The sequence below is a fragment of the Patagioenas fasciata genome, chromosome Z (genome assembly GCF_037038585.1).
Source record: "Patagioenas fasciata isolate bPatFas1 chromosome Z, bPatFas1.hap1, whole genome shotgun sequence".
Lineage (NCBI taxonomy): Eukaryota > Metazoa > Chordata > Aves > Columbiformes > Columbidae > Patagioenas > Patagioenas fasciata.
The window spans coordinates 82,265,458-82,287,830 of record NC_092560.1 but is presented as its reverse complement, the minus strand read 5'-3'; the positions used below and the strand labels follow the sequence as shown (position 1 = coordinate 82,287,830).

At 45.1% G+C, this 22,373-nt stretch overlaps 1 protein-coding gene across 4 annotated transcripts; it reads right to left on the bottom strand.

Annotated features, from left to right (window-relative positions):
• Positions 1–9,935: 9,935 nt before the first annotated feature.
• HAUS1 (HAUS augmin like complex subunit 1) lies at positions 9,936–21,015 on the bottom strand. 4 transcript variants are annotated; one of them, XM_071802214.1, is made up of 11 exons: positions 20,953–20,993; positions 19,960–20,075; positions 18,727–18,749; positions 18,575–18,655; positions 17,879–18,014; positions 16,408–16,542; positions 15,478–15,601; positions 14,634–14,699; positions 12,880–12,951; positions 11,207–11,254; positions 9,936–10,220 (listed from the first exon to the last, which is right to left on the bottom strand). In XM_071802214.1, exons 4-11 carry the CDS (start codon positions 18,606–18,608, stop codon positions 10,161–10,163), a joined length of 675 nt encoding a protein of 224 aa, XP_071658315.1. In that variant the 5' UTR covers positions 18,609–18,655; positions 18,727–18,749; positions 19,960–20,075; positions 20,953–20,993; the 3' UTR covers positions 9,936–10,160. The 4 variants fall into 4 exon arrangements, with proteins under 4 accessions (XP_071658315.1, XP_065716916.1, XP_065716914.1 ...); XM_065860844.2 differs by lacking the exon at positions 19,960–20,075 and having other exon boundaries at positions 20,953–21,011; XM_065860842.2 differs by having other exon boundaries at positions 18,575–18,749; positions 20,953–20,992.
• Between the last annotated feature and the right edge of the window lie 1,358 nt (positions 21,016–22,373).

Sequence of the window (22,373 nt, the reverse complement as noted above, 5' to 3'; positions counted from 1 at the left end):
TATATTCCAAAAATTTAAGAGAAGACCTGAGAGCTATAGAATCTGCTTTGCATCCTTGCATCTTCCACCAGTTCCTGACATTCTTGAGAACATCCCTTTGCTTCTCTTTGACTCATTTTCCAGCAGGCTGGGCTATATAATGTGTGTTCATAACCCACCATGGAGTCTGGAAGAGAAATATGAATTCTAAAGAAACACTATGAGACCCCAAAGTACCAGGAAAGACAATATACAGCATATTTTGCGACCTCCCAGGCTGGTTTTTCTTTGCTATAAGCAACCAGAGTAAGAGTTGTGCTTTGAAGTGTCTGGGGCTGCTCCAGAACATGGTTGGGGAGTCGAGTAACCCATCTAATTGGTGGCACACATCGGTAGCTTTCGTGTTTTGGAGTTCCAAACTGAGGGTTTGCTTGGCAGCTCTTGAATTGGATGGTAAAACCTGTGTAGATGCCAAGAGGCTCTGAAATCCTTTCTGTGAAATTATTTCAAGCTCTGAATATATATGAAGTTAATAACTTGGCCCTTCCCATTTCCCTTTTTAGCTTTTACTCTGGATCGGTGGCCTGGTTTTCCAGATGAGGTTCGTGGGTTAGTGGCAGAGTTGTGTTAACGCTTGGGCTCGATGGCTTCTCCTCTGCACGTTGATCAGAGACCCGCGGGCTGGGTGCGGGAGGTCCGGTGAGCAATTAGGGTGACGTTATAATGCATTCGTTAAATGCCGTTTCGGTGTTTCCTAGTCAGAGCGTTTAGCTTTGCAGCCCTGGGGTGTGTGTGCCGCACAAGAAATCGTAGGCGGTGCTCTGCAATTTTAATACATGCAGCAGCGCATTCTAACACACGTTTCAGCACAGTCCCTAAACCCTGATCAGGGCCTACAAACGCCTGGGAAATATGAGTGTTAAACACTCGTACAGCAGAGGCACCCTTGTATGGTTCTGCTCCTTCACTGCCACTGCTCATGGCACAGAATCAGTTACAGGGTTGGTAGGACAGAAACGTGTGTAGGCATCTACCTACCCCCCCCAAAATGACATACGTGGACTTGGGAAACAAAGGCAGATATCACATCAAGTGTAGAGTCTTCCATCTGGGCAGGAACAACCCCAGGTTCCAGTATAAGTTGGGGAACGAGCTGTTGGAGAGCAGCGAAGGGGAAAGGGACCTGGGGGTCCTGGGGACAGCAGGGTGACCATGAGCCAGCACTGGGCCCTTGTGGCCAGGAAGGCCAATGGTACCTGGGGTGGGTTAGAAGGGGGTGGTCAGTAGGTCAGAGAGGTTCTCCTGCCCCTCTGCTCTGCCCTGGGGAGACCACAGCTGGAATCTTGTGTCCAGTTGTGGCCCCTCAGCTCCAGAAGGACAGGGAACTGCTGGAGAGAGTCCAGCGCAGCCACCAAGATGCTGAAGGGAGTGGAGCATCTCCCGTGTGAGGAAAGGCTGAGGGAGCTGGGGCTCTGGAGCTGGAGAAAAGGACACTGAGGGGTGACCTCATTCACATTTACAGATATATAAAGGGTGAGTGTCAGGAGGATGGAGCCAGGCTCTTCTGGGTGACAACCAATGATAGGACAAGGGGTAATGGGTTCAAACTGCAACAAAAGAGGTTCCACTTACATTTGAGAAGAAACTTCTTCCTGGTGAGGGTGTCAGAGCCTGGCCCAGGCTGCCCAGGGAGGTTGTGGAGTCTCCTTCTCTGCAGACATTCAAACCCGCCTGGACCCCTTCCTGTGGAACCTCAGCTGGGTGTTCCTGCTCCATGGGGGGATTGCAATGGATGAGCTTTCCAGGGCCCTTCAACCTCTCACATTCTGGGATTTTGCGATTCTCAGGAGAATTTATCATATTGAGGAGAAGTAAGAGAGAGATTTGGGTACGTGTAGAGCTACATACTCAAGAATTCATGATTCTCTTTTAAAACCCAGATATTCATCACCAAACATTTAAAAACACTTCCTTTGCAAGAGCACCAGCCTCTCTGGTGCATCCCCATGTGGGCACAAACAGGGTGCGAACAAAAACCCATCCTTGAGAAAAGATAAAACCTGCCCTGCGTGGGACGGCTGGGCCTGCAATCCAGAACCAGCTCTGATTTCCCTCGAGCCTCCCCTGCCAACCAAAACCAACCCCCACAACCTGGACCAGCTGCTTCGGGGAAAATAATGCAGAATCGGTATTTTCAGGGAAGGATGTGGTTTGGAGGAACGGCTCCTGGAAGACACCCGGAGGACGGCACGTGGTTGCACAGGCGTTAGGAACAGGCAAGGCGTTTTTGGACGGTGTACAGGAAAGCATCACGGCACAGGCGAGGGCGGCGAGCATCTGCCTTGGGTTTGCAAGGAGAGTGATAAATGGGAAGGAGCTCGAAGAGCCGCGACTGAAGCAATTGTTAGGCTAGAAGCATTACAAAAGACAAAAAACCAAGAAATTCTGGCAATTATAGGTACAACGGAACTAGTAAACTAAGCAGGGAGACATCAGTAATCTGTAAATATTTGAATGAAGGGGCACAAAGGAATAAGGCTGGTGATACGTTAATGATTTTAATGGGGTGAAATTAAAGGAGGGCTTGTTTAAGCTGAGAATCAGAGTGGAAAGCTTTTGAATGGAGAACTGTAGGCTGGAAAATTGTCTCCCTAAGGGAAGTGGTGAAAGCTTTATTGCCTGAGATTTTAAACGCCGGATTAGGAGAGATACCAGGGGACTCGTTCTGAGTTTTCAGGGAGATGGGCTGAAAGATTAGGAAGGGAGGAGGAAAGGCAAGAGGCGGTGTTGGCTCCAGGAATTTAGGGAGCACAACCCAGCGCCTCCTCTACGCTCCTTTGGCTCTGTTTTATCATTCTTCAACCGCTTTTGCCGAGAGTGAGATGATTTCGGCATTAGTTACCTTCATGAGGGAGTGATAAGAACTCGGCCATGGAGAAACACGGTTGAGAAATGGGTGTCCACGCTGGAGCAGACGACCGGAGTGATCCTGGTCCACGCTCCTGTCCCGAAGTAAAAACTGGTTGTGAGAGCATTTTGGCTCCTAAGGGCTTCCAGGCTTGGCTACCTCACCTGGCTCTTGGCTCCTCCATCCCTGCTCCCATCTCTGTCCCAGCCCCAGGCCACAATTTCCAGCTCCAGAGCAGGAAAATGACTTTTCAAGAGCCCCTCCCCGACAGCGGCATCCATAGGAACATTACTAAGCATCCCCTGCAGGAGGAATATGTAGAAACTTCACCTTCCCAGTGGCATTTAAACAACGCCCGGTTTCCAGGCTGGGCTGCCAAGCATCCGAAATCACAAACGCGAGGCTGAAACCCGGCCAAGCTGCCCCCTTGCTGTGCTCCTGCTCCTTCCCGAAGCCACCCCGGCTCCTCTGCAGCCATCAGTGGTGGCCAGAAGGTGACCAGGACACCCAGGGGTTCCCCCACCCGCAGAGGAAGTCAGGACAATGGAGGAGTTTGCCTCGGTTGATGAGGACTGGGTTAGGGAGCAATTAAGCAATCTGGACATCCATAAATCCATGGGTTCAGATGGGATGCACCCATGGGTACTGAAGGAACTGGCTGAGGTCATTGCTGGGTCGCTCCCCATCATCTTTGCCAAGTCTTGGGAAATGGGAGAGGTGACTGAGGACTGGAGGAAAGCAAATGTCACTGCAGTCTTCAAAAAGGGCAATAAGGAGGACCCAGGCAACTATAGACTGGTCAGCCTCACCTCCAGCCCTGGGAAACTGATGGAACAACTTATCCTTGGTGCCATCTCAAGGTATACCAAAGATAAGAGGGTCATTAGGGGCAGTCAGCATGGCTTTACCAAGGGGAAGTCATGCTTGACCAACCTCATAGACTTTTATGAGGACATAACGAGGCGGATAGATGATGGCAAAGCAGTGGATGTGGTCTATCGTGATTTCAGTAAAGCATTTGACACAGTCTCCCACAGCATCCTCGCTACTAAACTGAGGAATCGTGGTCTGGACGATCAGGTAGTGAGGTGGACTGTGAACTGGCTGAAGGGAAGAAGCCAGAGAGTCGTGGTCAATGGGGCAGAGTCCAGTTGGAGGCCTGGATCCAGTGCAGTGCCTCAGGGGGCAGTGCTGGGACCAGTACTGTTCAACATATTCGTCAATGATTTGGCCAAGGGAAGAGAGTGACTGTCAGTAAGTTTGCTGGTGACACCAAGCTGGGAGGAGTGGTGACACTGGAAGCTGTGCTGCCATCAGAGACCTGGACAGGCTGGACAGTTGTGCGGGAAAATGGAATGAAATAGAACAAGGGCAAGTGTAGAGTCTTGAATCTGGGCAGGAACAACCCCAGGTTCCAGTGTAAGTTGGGGAACGAGCTGTTGGAGGGCAGCGAAGGGGAAAGGGAGCTGGGGGTCCTGAGGACAGCAGGGTGACCATGAGCCAGCACTGGGCCCTTGTGGCCAGGAAGCCAATGGTACCTGGGGTGGGTTAGAAGGGGGTGGTCAGTAGGTCAGAGAGGTTCTCCTGCCCCTCTGCTCTGCCCTGGGGAGACCACACCTGGAATCTTGTGTCCAGTTGTGGCCCCTCAGCTCCGGAAGGACAGGGAACTGCTGCAGAGAGTCCAGCGCAGCCACCAAGATGCTGAAGGGAGTGGAGCATCTCCCGTGTGAGGAAAGGCTGAGGGAGCTGGGGCTCTGGAGCTGGACAAGAGGAGACTGAGGGGTGACCTCATTAATGTTTACAGATATATAAAGGGTGTCAGGAGGATGGAGCCAGGCTCTTCTCAGTGACAACCAATGATAGGACAAGGGGTAATGGGTTCAAACTGGAACACAAAAGGTTCCGCTTAAATTTGAGAAGAAACTTCTTCATGGTGAGGGTGTCAGAGCCTGGCCCAGGCTGCCCAGGGAGGTTGTGGAGTCTCCTTCTCTGCAGACATTCAAACCCGCCTGGACACCTTCCTGTGGAACCTCAGCTGGGTGTTCCTGCTCCATGGGGGGATTGCACTGGATGAGCTTTCCAGGTCCTTCCAACCCCTGACATTCTGGGATTCTTTGACCCTCCCATGCAGTTGGTACCCAGTGAAGAGAGAAGGAACCATAAGGTTTACTTTAAACACACGCTTATTGGTAAAGCTTCTGCTTATGTGCTTGTGGTTATTTTTTTGTTTCCAGAAGAAATATTTCTGAATTGAAGAAGCAGAAATCCTTCCAGCCTGCTACTGAATTTTTTTAATGAAGTGAGTGTATAAGAAAATGGAAGAAGTTTCTAAAGCCACTTGAAGTTACTGACGGCAACTGTGTTCTCAGAGACAAACTGAAGGATTTCCTGCAGTGTGCAGGACCCTGTAATTTAAAAATTCAAACAATAGCTCAGAAATACACAACTTTTCCCAGGCCTGTGAGACCTATTCAGTACTAGATGTAATTTAAAAAATCTTAAGTACACTTAGAATTTAACACATCACTTTTTTTTGCTTATAAGTACCCAAACCACAATTAAGTATGAAAGGGATATTTAGAGTGTTTTACTGGAGACAGAACAAAATGCAACCAACCTACTATTTAAATAAACCTTTAAACTATTTTAATATTTTTTCTAAAAATATTTCATTACAAAGTCTCGTATTAATATTCTATATCTACTAAAGGATTGATAGGAGTGAAAAAAAGATTTGGATACTTTCAGTCAAAAGGAAGACTGAGAAGCAACCATAACAGATTGTTTGCAGTGAGTATTTCTGTAGTATAGACATGTAGACAAGAGATTCTATCCACATCTTTTGATCCAATGCGTTTTGAGTAAATAGATACGTATTTCAGCTCAGCAGCTTTAATTTTGCCTCTTATATTCTGTATTTCTCAAGGGTTTTATTTTTCTAGTTTTAGTAACTGAATGATTTATAGATAATAAACCACAGGATCACAGGATGTCAGGGGTTGGAAGAAAACTCGAAAGATCACTTAGCTATCACTTAGCTAATCTGGGGATTAACTTTTTCTCAAGCAATTATTGTTTTGCATGTTGGCCTGATTAGAACAGTGTATCACTGTGTTAAAACTTAAACAAGTTCACACTTGAGGCTGAACACTGTTTTTCATGTCTAGTGCATAATTCTTTATTGTTTTCCTCTCTCAGGTGGAATTTGGATCCTCACATTTTCCAGGGGGAGGAACTGAGCTCCCAGCGAGCACAACTGTGCTCAACTCGCAGGTGTCAGTAGACGAGTGTCTCCAAAAACCAGGCTGGGAGCCCAGAGCGGAGCAGCTGATGTAATCTGAAGTGAGGCTGAAGCAGCAGAGACCTCTCCAGGCATTCGTGTCATTCTCAGTTGTTTGATTATTTCATAATACACAACAGCCGAGGGGTCCAGCTGGTCCTCGCCACCCACTGTGACCCCCGGGAAACACTCAGCAGCTGCCAGGCCAGGGGTTGAAGCCCAAAACCAAACCTTTTCTCAGCTGAGTGCTTGGGCTGGCGCACTCCTGTGTGGGCAGCACCTCTGCGAGTTGTTGATCCCCATCCCTGCGCTGGAAAAGCTGGAGCTCCCCAAAACACAGAATCCCAGAATGTCAGGGGTTGGAAGGGACCTGGAAAGCTCATCCAGTGCAATCCCCCCATGGAGCAGGAACACCCAGCTGAGGTTCCACAGGAAGGTGTCCAGGCGGGTTTGAATGTCTGCAGAGAAGGAGACTCCACAACTTCCCTGGGCAGCCTGGGCCAGGCTCTGCCACCCTCACCATGAAGAAGTTTCTTCTCATATTTAAGTGGAACCTCCTGTGTTCCAGTTTGTACCCATTACCCCTTGTCCTATCATTGGTTGTCACAAAGAGCCTGGCTTCATCCTCATGACAGTCACCTTTTATATATTTAGAGGAGACTGAGGGGTGACCTTATTCATGGGGATCAATATGGAAAGGGTGAGTGTCAGGAGGATGGAGCCAGGCTCTTCTGGGTGACAACCAGTGACAGGACAAGGGGCAATGGGTACAAACTGGAACACAGGAGGTTCCACTTGAATATGAGAAGAAACTTGTTCCTGGTGAGGGTGTCAGAGCCTGGCCCAGGCTGCCCAGGGAGGTTGTGGAGTCTCCTTCTCTGCAGACATTCAAACCCGCCTGGACACCTTCCTGTGGAACCTCAGCTGGGTGTTCCTGCTCCATGGGGGGATTGCACCGGATGAGCTTTACAGGTCCCTTCCAACCCCTGACACTCAGTGACTCTGTGTGACACTCACCCTTCATGTATTTATAAACGTTACTGAGGTCACCACCAGCGGGGAGGAGGGACCCCTCCGCTCTGCCTGCACAAATGCGTAACTGAAGAGCTGAGAAGTCTTACAGGCGGTCCACCGGCTGCATCCATCCCATTTATTCAGCTTTGCTCATTTCCATCAAACGCTGAACTGCCGGGTCCAACAACTGGCCGCTGATTCACGCCGCGCGTGGCGCGGACGGCTCAGCTGTGGCACAGAGCTCGCACGCAGCTGCTGTGCGTTTTTACCTCCTCGCGTTTCCAGGGCTGGGAGGCGACACGTGGCGATCTTCAGACGGCTCTGGAGTCGAAGCCTGGCCCTGCCGCTGCCTGCGTCCAGGCTCTCTGCCGAGGAACGGGACGCAGCAGATGCTGCTACAGGGAGCTGTGCCGCTGCTTGGTGGGCACAGGGGGACAAGAACCCCCAGGTTTCAGAACCAGGGTGATGTTGCGTGACAAAGCGGTGCTAAGGGAGAGCCACAGCCCCAGGTTGTCCCAGGCCTTCAGTCATGGTTACACGCCGACGATAAAAAACCATCATCTAATGTTGTCTGAATAATCCTTGAGGCTCTCCTTGAAAGGCAGCGCTGGTTCCATCCACAGACTCTTGTCTAATATGTCTTCCTATCCCAAAGCACGATCAGTGCTCCCTCGCATTATAAATACTTAAGCAAAGCATTTCTGATCTGTTCTTAAAAGCCTCCAGTGATTAAGATTCCTTAATCGTCAGGTCATGACCTGCAGTGCCTGACAATGGTTTTCTTGTTGACTCGTTCTCTGGTGTCTGTTCGGGTACGTTCTGATGCCTGTCAAGGCTATGACTTCTCTCCCCTCTCTCAACACAAAAAACTCAGATTATGCCTTTGCTCTTTACAGATTCAGACTATTCCATCACCTTTTTTTGGTGTTTTTTTGGCAAGCAGTTGCTGTACCTATAGTCACCCCTGCTCTTGATTTCACATCAGTTATCTGTGAGGTAGTTTCCCCTTAGCCAGTTTAGCTCATGTGTACAAAAGATGGCCTTTCCACTCGCTTTTGCCATCTTAATTTCTAGCCCAGAACCAAATCAAGATAAATAGCCGTGAAACTAAGGCAACTAACCCTTTCCTAACATCTCAGTTTAAAACCCTGAAACTAAACAGCGACTCCCTCCAGAGTGTGGAAGATGAGGCAGAGTCTCACCAGTCTCTGGATGTTCATCAGTTCTTACTCGTCATGGTGAAAGAAACAAGGTGAAGAAGGTTACACAGTGAGGAGGCATTTGCAGTTTATTGACATCAGTGTCATTCTGAGCTTGCAACAACTTCTTAGAAATCAGGGCTACACCCTAAGCGTGATCAGATAATCTAATGAAGCAATAGAATCTTTTCTCCTGCAGACCAGTGAAATAAATTTCTGCAGTGAAGTAACAGCTCCTGGGGACACACGCACCACACTAAATCATTAACATGATCTTTTGCAACCCTAATTGCAAACAGATGTAGCTACAAATTGTCACAAAGAGCACCACAGCTCTTTGGACATCGTTACAAAGGGGCCCTAGTCCATGCTTGATGTCCTTAGGTGCTGCCACTGTTTCTATATTTTGATTTTTCCCCATCCACAGGAGATTTTCAGATATTTGGCTTTATTACAGAACAGCTTTTAAAAGCTGAGGTGTTCGAGGCTGGTGTGGTGGGGGCATGGAAATCAGAGGAGGGCTCTGGGGACCATTTTGGAAGCTGTCATTTGAGGCTGAATTGGAAAAGACCATCTAGCATAAAAATTATCACATCCCACAGTGGTTCTGGAAAAATATCCATGTGTTTTCAGAAACAGAAAGGCTTTACTGTAAAGCCCTTTTAAAGCTATCGCTTTGCTATCCATGAAGCTATGTATTTATTTTCCTTCGTTTAGGTCTATTTATAAGGTAAGGACAAACACAAAGCAGTCAACAACAGACTACTACCTCTCAAAGCCTTGAACATGGGCAAACCTTCCAGGTTTTCATTTTCTCAGAACTTTAGGAGGCTGACACTGCTCATCCCATCTCTTACCTGCAAGCAGCACAGTTTGCCAGTGAAGCCAGTACTACGACTCACGTGAAACAAGACAGAGCTCAACCTGCTTCCACAAAGATAAACAGCCATCACACACGCAAGAAAATCCCCTTTGTGGGCTGTCTCGGATGCTGCAGAGCTTTGGAAGGCAATGGGAACCACTGTTCTGAGCCCTAGGTCACCATTTCTTTATCATTCACTTTGATTAAAATATCAAATCCCTGCTGAAGATATTAAGGAGAAATTTAACTGTTCTCTTCTGTTCAAAGAAAATGCTTCAACTAAGAAGCACTCTATGCACGCGCCTACAACACACTTTGGCAAACATAGAATCATACAATTATTCAAAGAACATCAGACATGTTCCTAATGGAAAAAAAAATAAATTGTGTGTCTACAACCCTGAAATGACAAGAAAAAACAAAACAAAGGACCAAAAGCCAATGATCTAGTAGATGTAAAGAGAGTCTGTCATCACCATACTTGCACCAGCAAACAGAGGACTCCAGGAAAAAGCAAAATCCAGAGCCTGGATGGGGAAAAAGAAGAGATCCAGACCCCCTGATCAGTTCAACTCTAATTTGTAACGGTCAACCAAATCCTGACAGGGACATCTCCTGGTGAAGGTGCCGTCCTGGAGGCCAGTTACAGGTGAATATCACATATGGGAAAAGAACTGATAAAGGAAACAGTAAGTCTGGAGATTATTTTATTAAAAACAGGTGAAGTTTAAAAACGCAAAGCTACATGAGCGTGCTTGCTCTTAGGTCACAAGTATGCCGCACAACAGAAGAAGAGTAAGGCAGAAAGCCAGAGGAGTTCAGCAAGAAGTTAGAAATGTTTAAGTAGTGCAAACATATAGACAGTAGAAGGGAAATCTTCCACACAGGGCACTTCAGGTAGGCTTGAATCTGCTGGGGTTATGTCATCTCAAGCTCCAGGCCTTCAATATACTTTGTGAACTCTATGTCCAAGACTTCCTAGTAGGAGAAGAAGAAACAAGAGGACTCAGTGATCACAAAACAGTTTTCTTACATTCTTGTTAAACACACCTATGATGGCCAAACCGTGGCGTATTATTAGCACTGACTAAGCCAGCTACTAAACTGGAAGGTCTCACTACTGCGAACAGCAGTAGTCTCTCTAGACAACTAGAGAAATCTCCAAATGAAGGGCTAAACAAGCTCGGTGGCCTTTATACTGTGCCCCAACGTGACATTAGACACCTTCAAGCTGAACAGGTACACTCCAGAGGTGAGTATTCTGACCTGATAAAAGCCTCAGGCTGGTAAGGTGAGCTTGTATTTCTCAATCAAAACCAAGTGGCTTACCAACCTGAGCTGTCCCATCTGAAAATGTACAAATTACTCTCAAAGAGCTGTGATTTTTGACCACAGCTTTAAGGCTTATCACCAAATACTCTGTGTTGTATCTACAAGCAAGCAGACAGTACCCCAAAGAAATACAAATAAGTTTTAGGTTCGAATTTGGCCCAGCTTGCTCAGAAAAGCTATGTGTGAACTTCCCAAACAGCTTTATATTAATGTTTTCTAACAACCACACCTGCGGGCAACACAAGCATGGATGAAATGGGCATTTTATGTTATAGGGGAAGGTCCCCACTGCAGCTTATGGGCTCTAGAGCCCTCTGACAGTTCAGGAGCAGCAAGGAAGGTTGTGAAACCAAGAAGCTGCACCCCAGCTGAGTGAATAAACATTCTGACGGGTGAATCAGACAAAATCCAGAGGGATATAGATACCTAATCCCTGTTCCGCCTACCAATGTGCACTGCTTCTGTTTTACCGCAGCAAAACTTCCCTCTAGAGGTCGTTAAGACCACAATCTGAGGCAGAAACAGATAAATCCACAACCCGTTAATATATATAGCTTGTTTTGGAATGACAGCACTTATTTAAATATCTGTGAAAGATAAAATCATTAAAAAAAACCAATGAACAAACTTACCAGTTCTCGTTTTACTTCTTCAATTTTCACTTGTGCAAGGCTAGGATTCTAACAAGAGAAAATGGCGTAAAAATCAATATTTCAGTGGGAAACACAGAGCTATTGCGTTACTGCAAGACTCTAATGATGGGTTGCAGTGGAATTCAGGGATAATAATAATAATAATTCAGGGATACTAATAATAATAATTCAGTTTTGTGTACACACTTCACGTGCAAAAGGTTTGGTTTGGGCAGTCATGTATTTTTGAAATTCTAGTATGGCCTGAAGTCTAAAACCCAAAAGATTTTTAGCAATTGTCCAAGTGTACCAATCAAAGAACTGGATTTTAAATATATCCATGCATGAGTTTTCCTAAGTACGATAAGCTCACAAGAACAAATCTTCCTCCCTCCTGCCCACACCAGAATCAAGGCACCGGGGCTCTCCCTGTCTCCACTGACAGCAAGAACCGGAGAACCTAATCCAATTTTGGACAAGTCCCTTTCTCTGGACCTCTATGCCCCGTTTATAAGAACTGGAATGAATTTATTTCACCTGTTACGCAGGAAGGTTGAGGTTAGCTCTGTTATAGGCTGTGAGCTGCCCAGATGAGGAGGTAACAGAGGCCATATCAGGTAACTCAAACACAAGACAGCGAACTACTCAAAATTGCACCAAATAAAACCAAAAACCCGTTTGACTATTCATGCTCCAGTTTTTGCTACTTCTCCCCTGAATGGCAAAGTCCTTAATACTCATCTGTAACAGCAATGACAATTTTCCATAGGTGACTGGAAATGCTTGGGTTTAGTAGTTCCAAATACCACAGGTGGTAATGCAGAAGCCACACAAAGTCAAGGCCTGCTGTTCCCAGACTAAACTCCTGCTTACTCACAATTTCAGTCATTACAAAGTTGTTCACAAAATTACCCTTAAAAGAAACAGTAGTTTCTAACAAGTGTTCTTCTAATTGAAAAGAGTAAAATCCTTTTTATAAAACACACTTCCCACAGCAGTCTGATAGTAACTCCTAGCACAGCGACCAACAGTGACAGTAGCCAAAGTACAAAATGAAGAAGTGATGCACAGGCAGTGGATGTCAAAACGGCAATTTAGTCACCTTACTGAGAAACCTGTGATTTCAGAGCGCTGTGCAACCAGCACCTTCAGAAGAAATCACAAAAAATGATGGAGCAGCCAGTACTACATAAGCTAGGGTACTTGTTTTAGGAACAGAACATGCATGTGGCTATTTCTTCATATTTGTTAAAATCTTACTCAGAGCTCCAACCTCTGTACAACGTGCTATGTCCACCATATTGACAGTCTGATGACATGAAGAACTAATAGATCGGTGAATTTCAAAAAAAGAAGCTATACCAAAGAATTATATTTTATTCCACATTTCTTTTTCTAAATTCTAATTAATTCACCTTGATAGTGAACTCACCCAACAAATCTGTGTGCTTTGTTAGAACAAGGCTTTCCTGGTAAGCATACTTAATTTCTTGGCTTTGATTAACAAATACATAGCCTCTGTTTAAGTAAAGTCGTCTGTTTACACCATTAATAGACCAATTGGACATCTAGCTATCCACTGAAACCACCGCAACAACACTTTTTATATTCCAAAGTCCATTAAAATTAATCTGATGGCAAATATACTAGAACAATGGGGGAAAAATACTCACAGGAACTAAATCACCATAGGCTTCCAGTTCCCTCTTAAAAGGCCTTATTTCCTTCTTCATTCGTTCCACTTCCTGTGAAGACAACAAGGCAGATTATATTCTTCAGTCTTACGTGCAGAAGTGATGTAAATCAGTGAAGTAGATGCACAAATATCTGCAGCATTCAGAATTCACGGGTGTTGGTCTCATGATCCTTCTTAAAATGCACATAAATCTAAAGATCTGCTTTAGATCCAAGATGAACAAAGATCTTCAGTGAACTAATATTCAGTTATCAGTCAGACTCAGTTCAAATTTTACACAAAGGTATCAGTTTTCCTTTCTGAAGACATCGTCAGATGTTTTTTTTCTGAAAGTGTCACCACCTGATCTCACCTCCCTAAAAGGAGAGGGGATTTCAGATAAGAATCCGTCAGACTCAGTGTCAGCCTCGGAGATCACTGAGCCCCAAGGAAGGGGACACATTCTCATGCTTTTGCACATTCGGCAGCAAAAAGACTTCCCTGACATTTACACTGCTTTGTTTGTTTTATTAACAAGGGAGGTAACTTCTTTTTGGGTGTGAAAATTGAGCACCTTCCACAACCTCCAACTCTTTAGAAACAATTAACTAAAAGAAAAAGAAAAAGGCACTCTATTGATAAATCATTTTGTTGCCCAATTCACTGAGCTCTTGGCAAAGCAGATACAGAAATGTTGGAGAGTCAAGCCTGTCTTTGTGCTCAGGTTCTAGAAGATGACAAGTCTAGGAAATTGCTTACGACTTTCTCTATGTAAAACTCCAACAAAAAATGATTTTTGGTTAGGATGCGTCTTGAACACTGTGCAGTGTAAACATTGCCACCCAGTGCTGGTTCATGAGAATGACAACATAAAAATCAGAAAACCTATTTTCATTGTTTGGCTTCACTAACACACAGGAAAAGCCAGCAAAATAAATGGGGAGAAGGATTAAGTTCTCGTTATAGTAGTAGCAATACTATTAAAATGTGGTGAGTACAGACAGAACACCACAAATGTTACATGTGTACAAATGCTTCAGCACAAAGCTGGAAAATCCGTATCAAGGAACTCATTAAATGTACTTTTCCCTTTAAGAAATTATTCTGCTGGGCTTACAATGCTGCTGAAAAATATTATAAAGACAAAAGAAAAAAAAAAGCACACAGTGGTAGAGAATTTAGGTTTCACTTGATGTCCTCCCCTTGCTCTGAAGTGTTTGAAAGCAGGTTTATTTCACACAAACTAGAAAGAATCACCTGGGTCATTCTACCAAGTAATTGCAATGCACAGGCAGCCATATGACAGGATAGAGACCAGAGAACATCCACCTGTTTGTAACACGGATCACGGGCTGCCAATTTCCTTCCAGTGGCAGGGAATTTATTCCACTAAAATTCTCTAGCAGGCTATATTCCCAATTACAGAAAGAGAAGGGAGGGAAAAGACAATTTAAAAAAAAAAATTCCAATTGTTCTCCTCAGAGTCCAGAAAGAAAGCACCACCTCCAGTTCAAAACAAGCCCGCTTTTATCTCCAATGAAAGAGGCACCTCTCAGTTTATAGGAGAGACAAACCCATCCAACATACCCCAGTTCACAGGTATCTGTCTACAGCATTTTTAGTTTGTTCTTTTCTTCACCACTAATATTTGCTGAAGTAACCAAACAGCAAACTACACTTCCTGAAACTGCCCAACAAACAAGGCTGGTCTCTATCACTGTAGAAACATCCACCTTGTACAAAATAACCGACCTCAGACAGATCAATGAGTGCTTTGTGTGTCAGCGAGTGGTCCAACCCTGTGGCAATGAGGTGGTCCTAGAAACAGGAAAAAGCTTGTTTGTAAATGACCCCAAAATACAGCAGAAAGAAGTAAAAAATTACCGTTTCCTTGAGTTCTGATCTAAACAGGCAAACAAGAACGTTATTTGTCAACAATGGAAATGTGTGCTATTTGAATCACAGCTGTAGCTGGTATGTGAAATGAGCCGCTACTAAAATTTATATCAAGAATAACAAATCTTTGCAGAAAACTAGTGGGAAAAGAGCACATAGCAAGGCTGGGAAGAAGCTTCCCATTAAAATGTCATCGATTCTAATACATTTTCCATCTCAAACTTGTCAAGGCTTTAGACAGCATCCAAGTATTAAATGAAGCATTCACATGTCCTTCACCATGTAGGAAAGGTAAAGAAGACAGTACAACTTCTGCCTTTTGTGTTTTATCATTTATTAATTTCCAAAAAATTGCTATATTCAGAATCTGGACACACCATTTACCTCAGCGAATGAGCGGCTCAACTAGCTACTGTCTGTATACTCTTACATGACAGTACCTCACGATAACCACAAGGTAGTCTGAGCTAATACAGTTCTCAGGGAAAGAAGAGAAAGTGTCCTTTAGTTTACAATAAGATGACCTGGAGTGCAGTAGGAACAACTCAAGTGTAGTAGCACACTGTGCTGTTAACCCAAGACCCCTAAACCCTGAAGTTTAGGAAGCTCCAGGGACGCCTCCAACTACAATGCTGGTCCCAATCAACCATGACTGTGCCATCCTGTCACAGTATCTTGTCAGAAAATTCCTTCCATCTACCTGAGCCTCCTGGATAAGGATTTTGAATTCCTTAGATTTCTTTGTAATGAACTCCAACTTCTGACGCTGGCTGTCTTCTCTGCCCTTTTCTAACTCCAGAATTTCCCCTGGTTTTTTAACATCCCTTAAAAAAATGCAGAAATAAACAAATTTTTACATTCAAAGAGATACCAGTATATAAATACTGCTTAATTATCTGTGCTTAGGTTAAACCCTGTAATACAACCAACACTAGAAGGAAGAGAACAGAGAAAAACACGTGAGATTTCCCAGTGGAAACATCCGCAGCTGTCACATCCACACTCCCAAAGGCTAGGGGAAAACAAACAAACAAATAACAAAAAAAGAAAACAAAAAACAGCCAAGGGGAAAGCCATCTGCATAAAAGCACAGAGTAACAGTCTTCCGCGTAATTCCCTAATTCACTTGGGATGATCCTGCTATACTTAGCAAAGCACCTCAGTCTACATCCTCTAGGGAATGGAATTATATTGATTTATCATTATTATTATTATTATTTTAACACACTAATTAAAGGAAATTCTTCCCTGGGAACAGTTATTTGTTTTGCCCAGCTTCTTCACTCTGACTACAGAGCTCATGCAAAATGTGGTAAGAAGAAGTCAGGTTTGCCTTCAATGTGAGACAAAGGCAACTGGTAGAAGATGCCAGCCCATCCATGTCTGAGAACTGCTTGTAGACCATTTTTGATTTTAAATAATGAGTTTGATGGCAACCCAAATCTCTTTCTACTACTGGATGTCTCCAGAGCCCATGGCTTTTGATAGATACTTCCCAATATTGTGAATTAGAGGTGCATCAAAACCCTGAAAATTCAGTTATCCTTGTTAGTTAATCACAACCAATGTTCCACATTGCAGAGATGAGCAGTATTGCTCACACCTTTCCCTTTTCTCATGCATTACTCACTCATTTAACTGCTTTTCCATCAGCAGTGCATTAGTTATTCTTTTCTTCATCTGGGTCAACTCCTGTTCCATTTCTCTGTTTTTTGATTCTGTTGTGTACAGTTCCAAAGTCATATCATTGATGGCAGCAAAGAAGCTGGTGAAAAGAGAGATTAAATGGGAACGCTCAGAAGTAAGCTCTTCTGAAACTCAGAATTTTTATTTTCTCCACACTTTACACAAATTACTTTCTATTTTTTGTTCTCATATTATGATACATCAGATAACTGCCAGGTATTTCTACGGAGAAAAGTAAAACAAGTCTCTAAGGGTGTTTGCTTCCCCTAACTAACAAAGATTTCATTTGGAAGGGGAAACAGTCCAGCAGATTCAATAGAAGGAAATGAACAAGACCTGGTGCTACAGTGAATATAACCATTGGGTCTGACATGATGAGATGCTCCACTCCTGGCTTGCCAAATTACCTTTGAAAGAAACTGTATTCAGTTCCATGAAAACCACAGAATCATTCTGGTTGGAAGAGACCCTCAAGATCATCAAGTCCAACCGTTAACCCACCCCTGGCACTACCCCATGTACCTGAAAACCTCATCTCTGTGTATTTTCAACCCCTCCAGGGATGGTGACTCCAGCACTGCCCTGGGCAGCCTGTTCCAATGCCCCACAGCCCTTTGGGGAAGAAATTGTTCCCAAGATCCAACCTCAACCTCCCCTGGCGCAACTTGAGGCCGTTTCTTTGTGCCCGTGTCTCCCCTCAGCTCCTGTTCTCCAGCTGAACCCCCCAGGTCCCTCAGACACTCCCATCAGAATAGTGCTCCAAATGCACGTCCCCGAAACATATCCAGCAGTATTTCAGTCTCTTCCCAAACAGTCCAAAGCTGCTTGCTCCTCTAGTTGAGGAGAAAAGCAGTTAAGGGCCAAGCTCCTGAACATCACACAAATATTGGATTCCAAGGCTGATTTTAGCCCTTCCTCACTACCTGCGCCCAGCACAAACCTGCTGTGTTAGGGGCTGAAGCCAGGCTGGGGAGAGAGGCACAGGAAGAATAGACCAACAGCTGCCATTTCCCTGTGTCTGAGCTAAGGAAATCTCCTCACATTAATTAACTGCAGCCAGGTAAGAAAGATGAGCTGAGACAAAGACCAGTTACAGTTCCTCAGTCCTGGCCTAAGCAGTATGAAACCTTCTGTAGCTTGTGCTACCTGGCACAAGTCTGAGTGACAGCATCCTGCAGCCATTGACCACAACAGCTGGGGTAAAAGATGGCACCTCTCAGGCTTCCTTCACCAGAATAATCAAAAGTTGGAGCTTTGTGCTCGGTTCCTGTGTCCTCCAAAGCTGCCCAAGGGGATGCAAAATAAGCTAGACAGGTAAGATTCCTGGTGTGAAAGTTGAATTTGAAACTGTTGAATTAAAAAAACAGAGGGAAACAGCACAGACCATCGCTTTGATGCACAGTGGGAATAATTACCTGGCAAGAGACGTGTCCTTCGTGTCAAGTGTCATTGCAGAGTCTACCAGGATATTGAGGTCACTGGCAGCTTCACTGGACAGACTAGATGGGGAAAGATTCAGACTTTCTCTGAGAATGCTCGCTAGATAGTTAGCTGGAAAACAAATATGAGCAAAAATCATAATTATTTTTGTATTACTGTTCTTTCAAGGCCTAGATGGGACTCTCTCTTTTAATGCTTGTGTTAGAAATGTATTTATGGTCCCCTGAACCACTTGCTCCAGAAAAAACACATCACTCACTCCAGACAGCTCAAACATAACTCAGTCACCTCACTGTTATTTCAGATTCCTCAAGCGCTTTCCTTAACAGTACCAGCTCAGACTCTTAAATCAGCTGTAGGGTTGCTTCTCTGTCTATCCAGCCAATATTTCAATGCTGTGCTACTCAGCCCAACAGGCCAGGAGTTTTTAGGAACTAATCTGCTTGTCTGTATTTACAGCACGCTCAAGATGGCTTAAAAAATTGCTCTTGACCAACTTTATGTCACTATACATTTTTTCAAAAGGAAGGCATGGGATAGCAAAAGCTGTACCAGAACAAAAGCCGAGTTTATTCCAACTATATATATATTTTTATTTGCAAGAATTTAACAACGCTGATCTTCAGTGTCACTAACTTTGATGGAACTGAGAAGTGGAGCTTTAAACTCACCCTTTGCTTCATATTCTGCTGCCATCTGCTTCATGTCCTCTACCAGCAAAGAAAGATCCTTCTCCCTAGTTTCACTGCGTTCTGCAAGATCATACAAGATATTAACCGTCTCTTCATTCACTTCATACTCTGGAATGGGCTCATTGCCATACCTTTTCTTCAGCCACAAAGTAACCTGCCAGAGAAGGGGAAAAAAAAAAATATATATATATATATATATATTAAAAAAAAAGTAAACAGACAAGTAAAAAGTCAGAAAATAGCTGACAGATGTGAGAAATGTAAAGTGCTGCAAGTTCCGTGTTTCTGAGGAGTAACTCCTACTATATCAGTCACGGGATGGGTGGAAAAAGGGCAGACAGCTTCCCTGTCTCTTTTTCAAACACACACTGAGGTTTAGAAAACCTTTTCCTTTTAATCCCCCTCATTTCATTGGACACGTGCTTATCTCAAGTTGATAAAGCTTTATTTTTTTATTCACATGACTGGTTTGCTACAAACACACTAATGGTTCAAAAGATGTTAAATGGGTATTTGGGCTGCCGGTAAAAACTGCATTAAAGCCATGTGGGATAGAGATGCCCAGTGATCAATGGGAGAGTTATTACAATGTGCAGGCTTAAGCCCTGCAGAGCACAACTTCTAACACAGAAAATAAATTCATAAATGGGAGAGAGATCAACACAGCGCTCTCAGGTGGCACTGAGAGACTTGATTATGGCTGGTAATAATTGTACACATGGAAATTCAACACCGAGGAAACATGAATTCTTGTCTTAGGCTATCTAATCAACCTGAGGATGGTAAAGGACCCAGCCTTATAACTTGACATTCTAGCATATCCTTCTTTATGCTTCTGCCACACCAGCATCTCAGCTGCATACATTGCACACAGCAAACAAGAATCAAAGAATATCTTGAGTTGGAAGTGACTCATAAGTGAAGAATCTTTTCCTAATGTCCCATCTTAACTTCCCCTGACCCAACTTCATTCCATTTCCTTGTGTCCTCCTGTTCTTTGGAGGTTTCGGCCTCCGGACTGCTGAGGTCTCTTATTGTCTCTGGCTCAGGGGTGAGAGGTGGGTGAGGTGTTGGAGGAAGCGCAGAGCATCATCACCCTGACCTATGCCGTGGAGGAAACCATCAATTCCCTTTGAAGCAATCGGCACAGGCTGTTTGTGGATGGAAACTCTTAATAATGCAAGAATGCCAAGTTCACGATCAAATTATGAACTGCATCTTTCTGCCACTTCCTATAGTGACAATGATTTGAAGTGCAAAAATGTCAGGCACCCAAGATCTTCATAATCTAGCATTTTAAACCAACTTAATCATAGACTGGTTGGGGTTGAAGGGGCCTCTGGAGATCATCCAGTCCAACCCACCTGCTCAAGCAGGGTCACCAGAGCAGATCACACAGGATCATGTCCAGCTGGGTTTGAATGTCTCAGAGAAGGAGACTCCACAAGCTCTCTGGGCAGCCTGGTCCAGGCTCTGGCACCTCAAAGGAAAGAAATTTCTCCTCATATTCACATGCAACCTCTTGTGTTTCAGTCTGTGCCCGTTGCCTCTCACCCCGTCACTGGGCACCACTGAACAGAGTCTGGTCCATCCTCTTGACACCCACCCTGCAGATATTTATCAGCATTGATAAGATCCCCTCTCAGCTTCTCTTCTCCAGCTGAACAGCCCCAGCTCTCTCAGTCTCTCCTCATCAGAAAGATGCTCCAGACCCCTCAGCATCTTTGTGTCCCTTCAGTAATTCCTTGTCCTCCTGAAATTGGGGAGCCCAGAACTGGACACAGAACTGCAGATGTGGCCTCACCAGGGCAGAGCAGAGGGGGAGGAACAACCTCCCTCCACCTGCTGGTCACACTTCTCCTAATGCACCCAGGTAAAATTGACCTCCTTGTCCACAAGGGCACATTGGTGGCTCATGGTCACCTTGTTGTCCACAGAACTCCCAGGTCCTTCTCTGCAGAGCCGCTTTCCAGCAGGTCAACCCCAACCTGTACTGGCGCCTGGGGTTGTTCCTCCCCAGGTGCAGGACCCTACACTTGCCCTTGTTGAACTTCATCAACAAATCGAAGGTGAGTGATCTGGGGCTGTTACCCAGCAGGGAGTAGAGGATGAGGTGGGCGAACACAAGAGATTCCCGCTGCAAAACCCGCCCAGCGGGCACCGCTTCCCCAAGGGGCAGGAAAAGGATCCCTTCCCGGCGCCCCTCACCAGGCCCTGGGCCGGCCCGGCGGGAAAGGAGCGCCCGGGCGGTTGAGGGGCGGCCCGGCCCGGCCTCAGGGAGCCCCAGGAAGGGGCTTCGGCCGCCTCCAGCAGCGGTGACCCCGCACCGTGAGACCCCGGCCCGATCCCGCCGTTACCCGCTCCAGCTTCTTCTCCATGGCGGCCGCCGCAGCTTCGAGCCTCCCGCCTCCGTCCCGGCATCCCCCGCGGCCGCGGGGCCTCATGGGACTCGTAGTTCCGGGCCCCCCATTTTCCTGCATTCAAATTCATTGAAACACAACGAAAAATAATAAAAAATTCGCTTCACTAACCGCACTAAACACTTTTACCAAAGTGGATTGAAACGCTCCAAATATTTTGAAATTATTTACTTTTCCCTGACACCCAACACTTTCAAGAAAACAGTATTCAGTCAGTGAGATAATTTGAGGGGACTTTTTTGGATGGAATTGCGTATTTCATGTACATCATAAGGCAACTTACAATAAAAGCATATAAAGCCCTTCACCAAAAAGGCTTAAATCACATTTTCAAGTTAAAGAGTAAAAATCAAATAGCTTGTATATCACCGCTTACACAAATAAATATAAAAGCTGTAGTCCTTATTAGAAAATTTGCCATAAAAACACATTTTCTGAGTCAAATCCTTTACATAGTTATCACGTAACCACTTTTCTCTAGCAATGCAGAGAAAGTGCAAGTGTGTAAATATGGAAGACTGGCAAGGAAAATTGTAAATACCCTCAAGCGACTGCAGCTGGGGTGTAGAAAAACACACAAATACTAATTGTTTAACCTTGAGTGCCTGACAAGGGACTCTGTGTTTCGGTAACACAGGTCTGTAGTAGACTTAGGGGCACCTTATGGAACATCTTGAGGTCCCTGCTCTGCTGTGGAGAAGATCAAAGCCCAGCAGAAAACTGCGCCTGTGTGAATCCTTGAAATAAGTGCAAAACCAGCAGTTTTGGCGATTCTCTGGCAAGGACAGAGCTCCTCAGTGCCTGTGTTTCCTCCTGTGTGCCTCTCCGAGTGCGTTTTTGGGGATCCCCCAGTTCACAAGGTAAGGAAACTAAATTTACTATTTAAATTTTACCCGTGGATTTGTGGTTGTTCCTGCGACCTGTGTCATCTCGGACAATAAGGCTTAAATGGGTTATTTAAATAAATGCGGTTTTTGTTTGTTTGTTTGCTTGCTTTCAGGCAGTTTAACAGGATTCGAAGCAGCTACTGAAATAACCAGCATGTGAAACACTGCAGAAGCATCACATTCGACATGTGCCAAAATGGTGGAGGATTTTTCACTCAAACTTCTCAGTCTGGGAAGTGGGATAGTGGGATCTGCACTACACAAACCTCTCTGGATTTCCAGCAGGACACGATCACACTCTGCCTGCCTGAGCTTTGGCACTTTCTCTCTGGCAGAATAAACCCCATGTCTCACATACGGGACTTGTTGCCAAGTGTGTTGTCCCGACAGGATCAGACCTTGGTAGATGGACCTGGACAAGGCTCTGGCGAGACCTTATTGTGGTCTTTTTGTACTTAAAAGAGGCCGATA

What these genes read in the sequence shown, in the direction of transcription:
- HAUS1 (XM_065860841.2), bottom strand. Translation starts at nt 20,973, where the DNA reads ATGGAGAAGAAGCTGGAGCGG. An exon ending in CACTCATTGATCTGTCTGAG is followed by an intron (nt 12,952 to 14,633) that starts GTCGGTTATTTT and finishes TTGTCTTCACAG; the next exon opens with GAAGTGGAACGAATGAAGAA. An exon ending in AAGAAGTAAAACGAGAACTG is followed by an intron (nt 10,221 to 11,206) that starts GTAAGTTTGTTC and finishes TTCTCCTACTAG; the next exon opens with GAAGTCTTGGACATAGAGTT.